This window comes from Pelobates fuscus, chromosome 5 (assembly GCF_036172605.1).
Source record: "Pelobates fuscus isolate aPelFus1 chromosome 5, aPelFus1.pri, whole genome shotgun sequence".
Classification (NCBI taxonomy): domain Eukaryota; kingdom Metazoa; phylum Chordata; class Amphibia; order Anura; family Pelobatidae; genus Pelobates; species Pelobates fuscus.
In genome coordinates this window covers 170,896,385-170,909,914 of record NC_086321.1, presented here as the reverse complement: position 1 = coordinate 170,909,914, position 13,530 = coordinate 170,896,385, and the positions used below count along the sequence as shown (strand labels likewise).

Sequence of the window (13,530 nt, the reverse complement as noted above, 5' to 3'; positions counted from 1 at the left end):
ACCCCTGAGCGGTGGGTGGGGGACCTAAACACAAATTGGGGGGGAACCTAATGTCCTCCCCCCCGGCCCCCACCCCTGAGCGGCGGGTGGGGGCCCTAAATACCAATATGGGGGGACCTAATGTCCTCCCCCCGGCCCCCACCCCTGAGCGGCGAGTGGGGGCCCTAAATACCAATAGGGGGGGACCTATTGTCCTCCCCCCAGGCCCCCACCCCTGAGCGGCGGGTGGGGGCCCTAAAAAAAATGCCCCCCCAGGTGACTAGGGGTCCCCAAAACCCTATTCAATTTACAATCAAATCTAAATGAGGGTGTAAGATGTTTTATAAGCAAGGTGTGAGTTACAGACCAAAATACTTGAGTTGGACAGTGATATAATAGAATACAGTATGTTTATGTAAATTAACCCCTTAACGCCGTTACGGCGTTCTATGCCGTCGCGGCTTTAAAGGGCTTTAAAGCCGTTGCGGCGGCATAGAACGCCGTAACGGCTTGCAGCCCCAGGAGCAGAGGTGTACTCACCTCCGCCGCGATCCTCTTCTGGGGGGCTGTCTGAGAGCCCAGGCAGCCCCCCTCCGGCAAATGAGGCCCCCGGGGGCCATGTGATCGCTCTCAAAGAGCGATCACATGGCCCCCTATAGCTGGCTATGGATCTGCCAGGAGGCGGACTGTCTAAAATATTAGACAGTCCCCCTGCTGGTAGGTAGTGTAAAAAAAAAAATATAAAAATGTTATAAAATAAATTAAATGCCTTTTTATATATATATAATATGTATATATATTATATATATATAATATATATACATATTATATATATGTAACGTCATACGTAATGTATTTTAATATTAATATTAGTATATATATTAATATTAAAATACACTTAGAATGACCTTACATATATATAATATGTATATATATTATATATAATAGATCTACATATATATATTATATATATACGCATAATTACAATAATAAATAAATAAAATAATTAAATAAATAAATAAAATATTGAAACAAAATATAAAATAAATTATATATTCATATGTAATTTCATTCTAACTGTATTTTGTTATTAATATATATATATTGGAAACAGAATACACTTAGCATGACATTCTATATATATCTATCTATATATAAAATACAAATAACCGCAAATATATATATAAAGATAAATACATATAATTACATAAAAGATTACATTAGTATACACGTAGAATTTATATACCTATAAATGCATATATATTAAAATTCTACGTGTATATTTAAGTAATTTTTTAACATAATTATGTCATTTGATTAATTAAAATTTGATTGACATGCCTGACAACACAGGGAGAAAGTGCAGAGAATTTAATTCGCAAGCACTATATTAGACCCTGTAACTCTCCAAGACACCATAAAACCTGTACATAGGGGGTACTGTTTTACTCGGGAGACTTCGCTGAACTCAAATATTAGTGTTTAAAACTGGTAAATTGTATTACAATGATGATATTTTAAGTAAAAGTTACGTTTTTTGCATTTTTTACAAACAAACGGCACTTTTATGGACTATATTATTGTTGTAATATGTTTTACTGTTTTAAAACACTAATATTTGTGTTTAGTGAAATCTCCCGAGAATAACAGTACCCCACATGTACAGGTTTTATGGTGTTTTGGAAAGTTAGAGAGTCACATATAAGGCTTGCATTTAATTTTTTTGACATTGAAATTTGCCAGATTAGTTATGTTGCCTTTGAGACCGTATGGTAGCCCAGGAATAAGAATTACCCCCATGATGGCATACCATTTGCAAAAGTAGACAACCCAAGGTATTGCAAATGGGGTATGTCCAGTAATTTTTAGTAGCCACTTAGTCACAAACACTGGCCAAATATTAGTTTTTTGCTTTTTTCACACAAAAACAAATATGAATGCTAACTTTGGCCAGTGTTTGTGACTAAGTGGCTACTAAAAAAAACTAAACATACCCCACGTTCAATACCTTGGGTTGTCTACTTTTTCAAATGGTATGCCATTATGGGGGTAATTCTCATTCCTAGGCTACCACACCGTCTCAAAGGTAACATTACTAATCTGGCAAATTTCAATTTGAAAATGGAACGTTCTATATTTGACCCTGTAACTTTCCAAAACACCATAAAACCTGTTAATGGGGGGTACTGTTGTACTCGTGAGACATTGCTGATTACAAATATGTGCATTTTGTTGCCGTAAAACCTAACAGTATTATGACATTTACAGCTAAAATGTGAGGCGGAACTACAAATTTAAAAAAAAAATTAAAATTTCTCACAGTTTTTTTTAATTTTATTCATAATAAATTGTTTCAAATACAAATATTTTATATGAAATGAAAGCCCTGTTTCTCCTGAACAAAATGATATATAATAAGTGTGGGTGCATTTAATATGAAAGAGGGGAACTACGGGTGAACAGACATATGGCGCAAATTCCAGTTTTTGTTTACGTTTTGTTTTGATCAGAACGTGTACTATTGACTCCGTCCTGAAGGGGTTAATAAATATATTTGAAATGTATATGAACTGTTTATATGTATAGTATAGTTACATAAACCCAAGTATAAGATGTAACAGTATTGCATACCAACTGCTTATATCAGCGGTAGGCAACCTTTTAGCAGTAATGTGTCAAAACAAGATCTTGAAGTTCCTCGGCGTGCTGGTCCTATTTAAAAAAAATAATTTGAGGTGTATATGTTGCCATAATCTGCTTGTGTTATTTATGGGTCCTATAGTTGCTTTGTAATGTTTTATTTGTGCGTATGTGGGCTGTTATATTGTATATGTTCATGAGTAGTTTGTGGTATTGTGTATGATACCTACGAATGTGGACAGTGCTTGTGGAATTGTGTGTGTGGATGACATATCACATTGGGTGTTTGGTGGTGTGTGTATGTGTGGGGCTACTTGTGGTATTGCATGTGAGGTTGCTTTTTGGATTGTGTGACTGTATGTGGATTGTCAGAGGTGTTGTGTTTGTGGGGGCTGCATGTGTTTGTGTGTCATATTATTTGTATGATGGTGAGGCATCTTCTTCTGCAGCTTTGTGTGTGTGATTTCCATGGGGTCCAGTGGGTACTGGGCTTGCCAGGTGCAGGTCAAGGGCAGGAGCTGCGATAGCTGCTGTGGGCTGCTCTTCTCCAGTGCAGATTCATGTTCACAAGTGCTAGTGATCAATTCCTCCCTCTATCTGCTGTAATGTGTAAATTGAGGATTGTCCCTCACCACCTGCAATCATTGCTCGGATTGCAATCAGATCTCTGAAGTCCCACTGGGAAACCTGATAGGCCAGAGCCTGTTTAGATGCTGCTTTGTTGATAGCATGTTGATTATTGAGTGACTAGGTGCTGAGTACAATGTTGAGTCTTTCATCGAATGTTGCATTACACTCCAACACTATACTAGTTGGGATGGGGTCAGAATAGTAATTGTTTGCCTACGGAGGGATAGCAATATTTTGGAGGGTTGTGAGACTAAATGGAGCCAATATATATTTATATACAAACCAAAGTAGAAATGAGAGCACTCGTTGGTTTTTGTGAAAGAAAAATTTGTATTAAATTTGCATTAAAAATCAATGTTTCGACCAATATGGTCTTTATCTATTATATCGTCCGAAACGTTGATTTTTTTTTTCATGCAAATTTCAGACAATTTTTATTTCACAAAAACCAATGAATGTTCTCATTTCTACTTTGGTTTCTATATTCAGCACTGAGATGGCACCTTGGTCGATTAAGGTATCTGATTTTGCTTTTTTTGAGGGTAGGGTGCCAGAATATCGCATTGTTTACATATATATATATATTGATGTTTTATTATTTTTTGATATGAATCAAAAGTTACATTTTACCATAACTTACTGGGATTTCTACTAATTTTGCTGGATCAGCACCGGGCAATATCGTGATTATCACCAGGAGTGCAAGCATATTGGATTTACGTAGTATATATATAGATACACACAGACACATGTTACACACACACACATATTTACAAGCAATGCCCTTTCTAGCAGTTCACCTTCTGTCCATATTTCGACATGAAGTATATTACAAAATAGAATATTTGTTTTCTAAATTAACTTTTTTTTAACACAAACATTTTGCAAGTCAATTATCAATTTAAAATAGCCCATTATTAATAGAATTGTGTTATTACTAGATAGTTTTATTATCTGGCAGAAATATATAAAAACCATAAGCCATATTGAAGTGCATGTGTAAAATTTCTGAGAAATTGATCATGTTGTGGAATACTGGAGACAGGGTTAAGAGGCTGAAAGCTGAAAAATAAAATGTACAGATGATAATTTAGGCCAAAATGTATCAAATGCCTAAAATGTGTGGAAGTGCACTTCTCTGCAGATGCATGAGTGTCAATTAGCACATTTAGAGCATCACATGACAATGACATTGCTCTATTTGAACAAAGATGTGGTCCAGGCACTCAGGATTCAATTCAACCGCAGATTTATTAGAAACAAGTGCAACGTTTCGATCTCAGAGAGATCTTTCTCAAGCTGTGCAACGTTTCGATCTCAGAGAGATCTTTCGCAAGCTGTGCAACGTTTCGATCTCAGAGAGATCTTTCTCAAGCTGTGCAACGTTTCGATCTCAGAGAGATCTTTCGCAAGCTGTGCAACGTTTCGATCTCAGAGAGATCTTTCTCAAGCTGTGCAACGTTTCGGTCTCAGAGAGATCTTTTGCAAGCTGTGCAACGTTTCAATCTCAGAGAGATCTTTCTCAAGCTGTGCAACGTTTCGGTCTCAGAGAGATCTTTCGCAAGCTGTGCAACGTTTCAATCTCAGAGAGATCTTTCTCAAGCTGTGCAACGTTTCGGTCTCAGAGAGATCTTTTGCAAGCTGTGCAATGTTTCGATCTCAGAGAGATATTTCTCAAGCTGTGCAACGTTTCGATCTCAGAGAGATCTTTCTCAAGCTGTGCAACGTTTCGGTCTCAGAGAGATATTTCTCAAGCTGTGCAACGTTTCAATCTCAGAGAGATTTTTCTCAAGCTGTGCAACGTTTCGGTCTCAGAGAGATCTTTCTCAAGCTGTGCAACGTTTCGATCTCAGAGAGATCTTTCTCAAGCTGTGCAACGTTTCGGTCTCAGAGAAATCTTTTGCAAGCTGTGCAACGTTTCGATCTCAGAGAGATCTTTCTCAAGCTGTGCAACGTTTCGGTCTCAGAGAGATCTTTTGCAAGCTGTGCAACGTTTCGATCTCAGAGAGATATTTCTCAAGCTGTGCAACGTTTCGATCGCAGAGAGATCTTTCTCAAGCTGTGCAACGTTTTGATCTCAGAGAGATCTTTCTCAAGCTGTGCAACGTTTCAATCTCAGAGAGATCTTTCTCAAGCGGTGCAACGTTTCGGTCTCAGAGAGATCTTTCTCAAGCTGTGCAACGTTTCGATCTCAGAGAGATGTTTCTCAAGCTGTGCAACGTTTCGGTCTCAGAGAAATCTTTTGCAAGCTGTGCAACGTTTCGGTCTCAGAGAGATCTTTCTCAAGCTGTGCAACGTTTCGATCTCAGAGAGATCTTTCTCAAACTGTGCAACGTTTCGATCTCAGAAAGATATTTCTCAAGCTGTGCAACGTTTCGGTCTCAGAGAGATCTTTTGCAAGCTGTGCAACATTTCGATCTCAGAGAGATCTTTCTCAAGCTGTGCAACGTTTCGATCTCAGCGAGATCTTTCTCAAGCTGTGCAACGTTTCGATCTCAGAGAGATCTTTTGCAAGCTGTGCAACGTTTCGGTCTCAGAGAGATCTTTCTCAAGCTGTGCAACGTTTCGATCTCAGAGAGATCTTTCTCAAACTGTGCAACGTTTCGATCTCAGAAAGATATTTCTCAAGCTGTGCAACGTTTCGATCTCAGAGAGATCTTTCTCAAGCTGTGCAACGTTTCGATCTCAGAAAGATATTTCTCAAGCTGTGCAACGTTTCGATCTCAGAGAGATCTTTCTCAAGCTGTGCAACGTTTTGATCTCAGAGAGATCTTTCTCAAGCTGTGCAACGTTTTGGTCTCAGAGAGATCTTTCGCAAGCTGTGCAACGTTTCGATCTCAGAGAGATCTTTCTCAAGCTGTGTAACGTTTCGATCTCAGAGAGATCTTTCTCAAGCTGTGCAACGTTTCGATCTCAGAGAGATCTTTCTCAAGCTGTGTAACGTTTCGATCTCAGAAAGATCTTTCTCAAGCTGTGCAACGTTTTATTCTCAGAGAGATCTTTCTCAAGCTGTGCAACGTTTCGATCTCAGAGAGATCTTTCTCAAGCTGTGCAACGGTTTAATCTCAGAGAGATCTTTCTCAAGCTGTGCAACGTTTCGATCTCAGAGAGATCTTTCTCAAGCTGTGTAACGTTTCGATCTCAGAGAGATCTTTCTCAAGCTGTGCAACGTTTTATTCTCAGAGAGATCTTTCTCAAGCTGTGCAACGTTTCGATCTCAGAGAGATCTTTCTCAAGCTGTGCAACGGTTTAATCTCAGAGAGATCTTTCTCAAGCTGTGCAACGTTTCGATCTCAGAGAGATCTTTCTCAAGCTGTGTAACGTTTCGATCTCAGAGAGATCTTTCTCAAGCTGTGCAACGTTTTATTCTCAGAGAGATCATTCTCAAGCTGTGCCCTACTTTAGTGTTTATGTGGGCAACAAAATGTAGAAATGACAGTTCCAGAACAGAAAAGGAAGTACTCACCTCTTGAAGAAGGCCTTATATATATCTTGTACCGAAGTTAGAAAGCATCTAGATATAGTACTTCATAAGAAATAAAATGCACTGTGTAGATATTTTTGCCATTTCTTTTTCATGTTTTTGTTTTTGTTTCTTTTTTTATGATAGCATAGCCAGTTTTTCATGCAAGTTTGTGGAAATGTACAATATGTGGATCTGACCTGCTCAAACCAATCCTACCACCTTATTTTTTTTAGCTATTAAGTTGGAGTCGTGCTGGCGGGGAGTATTGGCACGTAAATCAGCCAAAAAAAGAAAGTGGGCAGCCCAGGTTATCCGGAAGTAAGTTTAGCAGTAATTAACAGTACAAATGACCAATAAATAAAATGTACCTTTCAATCATCATACTAGAAAATATGTTTTATTAGTTTAAATAATCAGTACATTATGATGAACTACACCTAACAAGGACCAAAGTATAGCACATATGTAGTTTTACAATACACGAAAAATTATCAATAAACTTATGCCACGGAAGCCACGCATATTCAAAGCCCAGAAGACCCTTGCAGTCTGCCAGACCTTCATATTGGGAAACCACAGGCCTGTTTACCAGTTTGCATGTTTTCCTCTACTGTGTCAGTAATTTGCTGTAAGATTGGCATTAAAGTCAATTTCCAATGTCTTGGAATAATTGAGCATGCAATTATAGGAATAATGTATGAGAATAATATCACTATCCTTGGGGACTTTTGAGGGTGGGGACTTTTGAGGGTAAGAATTTGAGTTGAGCTAGTTGAGGTATTACTTGTCCCCTCCCTCCGAAAAATAATAATACTCAAAGCACCATATCCACTATAAAAGAAAAGAAAAAACACTCCAAGCATAAATCCCCACTACAGCACTATGTAGTGACTATGGTGTCAGGAGTGCCCTGGACCTCTTTATTGTAAGTAGGTGTACCATTTTAGATGGGTTTGACACCCAGTTCTGACTATTATTTCAGTTTGGCAACTTATCTGGGTGTCAGTGCTGTAACACAGTTACATTAATAAAAGAAAAATAATTCCAAGACGTTGATATGTTATCATTTCATCCCAAAGAGGGTCTTGGCAAGTGCTTGACAAAAAAAAAAACATATGAGATCCGAATGTTACTTTGTATTCATTTTACAGAATAAAGAAACACAGCGTAATGGGAGTCTTGGCTTATTTCTCTGTCAATAATGTGAATTGGAGATGGAAAAGCCATGTACTGGAGGTCCTGAAGGTTATGTTAGTATCAGTAATGATGTCATTTATAGTAAATTTCTCTTTCTTATTTCTAGGTTTATACAGGGTTTTATCAACCGCAATGAGCCTCAAAATAATAAAAACAAAGATTTCATTGGCATCATGCAGTACAACTATCTCTGGAAGCTGAGAGACCACGTGCCCAAACATGTCCTGGATAAGACTTGGCTTAACCCACCAAAAGCCCTGACAAAGGTATAAGTGATCCACAATAAAAAAAAAGCTGGTATATTGAGTACACTCTGGAATACTGGGAAAGTTTAATGCAATGCCCTGGCATAAGATGATACTAATAGATATAAAAAAATATATTGAGATTGTCAGATATAAAAAAGCAGTCCTCAACATTTTCACTTAGTAGTTATGCTATAGATGTGTCTCAATTTTAAAGGGTTCTGTCAGTCATTACCTGTTATATATAAGCTATTCATGTTTTAGACCTGTATATATATTCAGCTATAACTGAAGTTATTTCCTAATTGTCTATGCCTTGTAAATATGAACTACAAACATTACCGCTTAAAGTGTGAGTGTGTATAGTGTGTGCGCATGTGCAGGAGTGTGTGTAAATGTCTGAGTGCATGTCTGCTGTCTGTTGTCTGTATGTATGCATTTTTAAGTATGTGTGTCAGTTTGTGTTTGTGTATAGTGTGTGCATGCACAGTGCATGTAGCAGTAAGCATGTAGCGTGTAAAAGTGTAGGTAGTAGTAGTATCTGCTCAATGCTGAGCATAACCCACAAAGACATCAATGGGATACTATAGGCACCAAAACAAATTTAGTTTGATGCAGGTTTGGTATATAAATCATGCCCCTGCAGCCTCATTGCTCATTGCCTATAGTATCCCTTTAATAATCAGCCAAAAGTTAAACAAAAAGGGGAACAGGTCCTGACTGCCAAAATGGACGCATGGTGATATTGCTCTTTCGAAGATTTACTGCTAAACGTACGTGTCATGCTGCAATTTACCCAAGGGGTTAAAGTCATGGAACCATTCTGCACCACGTAGAGGTCGGGATGGGCTTTTTGGTGCAAGGATTGAGTCTCCATAAGCCTGGGGCATGGCCCGATGGCCAAGTGGTGGAGATGGCCACTGCCTCCCTCTGCATTGCACCAGCCCTCTGATCCTCATCTTTTGAGGCCCCTGCTACTTGCCCCCCTTTTGGACCCCGGTGGGGTTAGCCTGGTCCTCACAAAGGAGGCTAGTAGCCCATAAAGGTGGCAAGGTGCTCTTTGGAACAGCGGGCCAGTGGTGGATTTTTTCAAGATGGCCGCAAAGCCAAAAGCCTTGTGATATGGCCTCTCAAAAGCTGAAATACTAGCAACTTTCTATCGCATCTGCGCTGGGTTTTGGGCTGGGTTGTACTAACACAGAGACCCATCAAAGCATGTGACTTACACAGCCTTCCTAAACACTTCCTGTAAAGAGTCATCTAATGTTTTCACTTCCTTTATTGCAAAGTCTGTTTAGTTTAGAATTTCTGATCTCCTGCTCTGTTAAAAGATTGCTGACGGCTGGAGGAGCCTCCTGCATGTAATTAAAGTTCAGTTTACAGAACAGGTGATAAAAACTTGGAAAGTAAGTAACATCTGATTGAAAATTGAACAATATTTTTTTCACACAGGCTGTGTCAGTCACAGACAGGGGTGGTATGGCTGCCAGGCCCGGACTGGCCATTAGGTTATCTGGGCAATGTCTAGTGGGCCATGATCGCCATGGACACCTGTTTGCAGGAGAGATCAGACAAGCTCCCCTGCCGAACTATGCAGGGCCCGTGCTATCTAAGCGGCACCCATGCTGTGTGCCATTACCGATCAGTGAGCAGATCAACGATCTCCCTCACCAGCCCACTGAGTCTGACACTTTGCTGGGCAGCAGCTAGGGAGAGGGCAGGTAGAGAGGAGAGGACCCAGGAGCTTTAGCCTGTAGCTACAATAGGTTCCTCTCGCGAGGTCAGAGCCTGGCCGCCGTTACCATGGCAATGGTCCAATCTCACGATAATTAACTCTAGCCCCAGGAGCTGCAGGCTAGAGTACCCTCCCCACTAAGACCACCACAGCTTCAACCCTTTAATAAGCGATATTCCCCCTCCCTTAGCAAAAGTAAGTAAGGGAGGGGGGATATAAAGTATATATTTTCAATAATAAAAAAATATATATGTTGCTTTAATCTGCTCCCACCCCATACTATAACTCCCACCAAATTCACACACACTGCACCCCTCATACACACACTGCACCCTCTGTACACACACACACACACACACACACACACTGCACCCCTCAACACACACTCTATCTCTCTTACACACACACACTGAACCACTCACACTGCACCCCTATTACACCATAAACACAACACAACTGAAATAAACCTATTTACACAAAACACCACACCACTATCAGCTCACTCTACACACCCAATCCCACAAGCAGGTTCCAAACACATGCACAATATTATGTAAGTAAATTCTGTTAATATTGTAATAATGTTTTTCATTTTTTAAATAGGATATATCAAATGACTAAAAATATGTAACTTTTTCTGGATGATTATATATATAAAATTATGTTATTGTTTAATTTCTTTTTCTATTTATTATTCCCGGACCGTTTTTTTTTTTTATCGTTATTATTACATTTATTTATTTATTTTTGTTTATTCATTTTTTTGTATTAATTTATTTTCATTGTATTATTATTATTTTATAGATGTATTGTTATTAATCTTATGTTATTATTATTATTATTATTATTGCCATTTATATAGCGCCAACAGATTCCGTAGCGCTTTACAATATTTTGAGAGGGGGGGATGTAACAATAAATAAGACAATTACAAGAAAACTTACAGGAATAATAGGTTGAAGAGGACCCTGCTCAAATGAGCTTACAGTCTATAGGAGGTGGGGTATTAGAAACATTAGGATAGGAAATATCAAGTAGGAGTGAAGCAGAGCTGGAGGAGAGAGCAAAGCACTTTCCCATAGGGACAGGTATGTAAGGGAGAGATTACTCTGGGAGGCCATACGCTTTCCTGAAGAGATGGGATTTAAGGCCCTTCTTAAATGATTGAAGACTAGGGGAGAGTCTGATGGCAGTAGGCAAGTTATTCCATAGGAGAGGAGCCGCCCGTGAGAAGTCCTGCAAGCGTGAGTTGGCCGTACGGGTGCGAGCAGCGGTCAGGAGGTGGTCGCGGGCAGAGCGGAGGGTACGAGGAGGGGCATACCTCTGGATCAGTGAAGAGATATAAGAGGGGCTGGAATTGTTCAGTGCTTTAAATGTATGGGTTAGCACTTTGAATTGACTCCTATAGGATACAGGGAGCCAATGTAAGGACTGGCAGAGGGGCGAGGTGTGAGAGGACTGGATAGGAAAATCAGTCTAGCTGCAGCATTCATTACAGACTGTAGCGGGGCAGTACGGCTTTTGGGGAGACCAATCAGGAGAGGGTTACAGTAATCCATGCGGGAAATTACTAGAGCATGGACAAGCTCCTTGGTAGCATCTTGCGTAAGAAAGGGGCGGATGCGGGCTATGTTTTTGAGTTGGAACCTACAGGACTTGGCAACAAACTGGATGTGAGACTCAAAGGTGAGACCAGAGTCAAGTATGACGCCATGTATGTATGTATTATCAAAATGTTTATTAATATTATTATTAATATTAATATTATTATATTGTATGAAAATATATTTGAAAAACCCAATAAAAACATTTGAAACAAACACATGCACAATATGCTTTCCGGGCCCTTTTGTCCTCTGGTATCCCACGTATGGGGACACCAGAGACAAGTCACAAGCAAACAGCGCAATCATGTTAATAAATTTGCTTGCGCTGAGTAGATCAAATACAAGGCCTTTTTCTCATTCAAGAGCTGTTCAGCAGGGCTCTGTGCATGGGTTGCCCTGGGAGAGTATTGGACCAACATGCTCACTTTCACTTCAAGAGGGGGCATGCATGTCATTAGTGATGACAAAACATCTCCTGTTGGACCCAGACCCCTTTTCAGTGGGCCACTGTGATTAAAAAATTATTGGGCCTAACTTTTTTCCCAGTCCAGGCCTGATAGCTGCATAAACAGAAGCAAAAGTGATTTTTTTTTTTTTAATCAGAGTTTTATTGAAGTTTTTCACAGATAAGAGATAAAGAACAGGATGGGACATGCAGGTTGTTTGATAGAAAAGAAAAAGAAAAAAACAAAAAACAGTAAACATAGTATATTAAATGCACATCACTCATCTACATATAGCTACCTGGGTGGGGAAGAGGGTAGGACCTCATGTCTGAAATATACATTGGTTGCATTGGGAAGTAATTACCGGGGGAAATGGTGTGTATAAGGTCATACTAGAGTGGTTTCGACTGCATATGGAGACATTTTTGTGACAGTCTGGTTCCTTATCTGCCACTCAAAAACGAGTTGCAGGGAGTTGAACTAGGCTTAGCTTTTGTTCCGGCCTTCCACCACGCCTCCCTTATGTGGATACTGAAGTGCACTAACTAGAGAAATAGAGTCTGCGGCCCCACTTGTGCCCTGAGCCAAGAAAGCCGGCCGTTGCAGTCACCGCTACACTTGTACAATCGAGTGTTATCCAATTAAGATTGTACCTCCATCCAGAGCATGCATGGGTGGGTCGCAGTCAATCAAGGATGGACCGAATGCATTACTTCGAGAGAAGAAAGGAAGAAAGAAAAAGTGTCGGGGGGGTCGGGGAGGGGGGAATATAAGGCAGGTAGAAATAGGTAAAAGAGGGAGATCTGAGATCGGTGTAGCACCTGTTCAACACCAAGCACTTGGGGTTCTTCAAAGATGTCCGTCACGGTGTCCTTGATCATCCCCCAGAATGTTGCGATTCTGGTGCAGCTCCACCATATGTGGAAACAAAAGTTATTTAACTTCTAAATAGCAGGTTTTTAAGCAGTGAGAATTCAGAGGCATGATTTATACACTAAGAATACTTCATTAAGTTAAACTTGTTATGATTACTATAGTGTCCCTTTAAAGCTCCCATACCAGTCCAGGATTTAGGGATTACCCTATTGAGTCTAAGGTGTTTTTAGAAAAAGAAAAAAAAAACACCTCAAACACAACTGGGTAATCCCTAAATTCTGGAGTGGTAGGGGAGCCTAAGGATTACTTTGAGAACCAATGAGTTAATATATAATTAATAGGGGTATAGTATCTAAGTGGTGATCCCATTGCCTTCCTCCATTTTTCTTTTTGTTTCCTTTTTAGATAACCTGTTGCAGTATGTGTAACAGTGTGTGTGGATAGTGGGGGCGGCAGTGTGTGTAATAGGTGTGTGTGGCTTTCATTTCTGAGTTGTCCGATTTCTCTCCCTCCTCTTGGCCAGTTCTCTCCCCTCTCCTGCTTGCATATCACTGTGTTCAGTCTGAGTGGGCAGGCTCCTCAGACTGATTGCAGTGATCCCAGAGTCCTACAACCAGCAGACACAGGACAGGAGGTAGGGAGGGGGATTTTAACAGGCAGGGCAGGCGTCTGTATTAAGGTGTCTACACTTAGGACCATTCGATAGGTA

The 13,530-nt window shown here is 39.9% G+C and overlaps 1 protein-coding gene across 1 annotated transcript in view; it reads left to right on the top strand.

The window, feature by feature from the left end:
- The window catches only part of MYO1H (myosin IH), a 79,952-nt gene that overhangs the window by 52,709 nt on the left and 13,713 nt on the right, over window positions 1-13,530 (top strand). Inside the window, exons 24-25 of the mRNA XM_063456448.1 lie at window positions 6,949-7,033; window positions 8,019-8,178. Of these exons, the coding sequence (XP_063312518.1) occupies window positions 6,949-7,033; window positions 8,019-8,178 (245 nt within the window). The remainder of the gene's footprint in view (window positions 1-6,948; window positions 7,034-8,018; window positions 8,179-13,530) is intronic.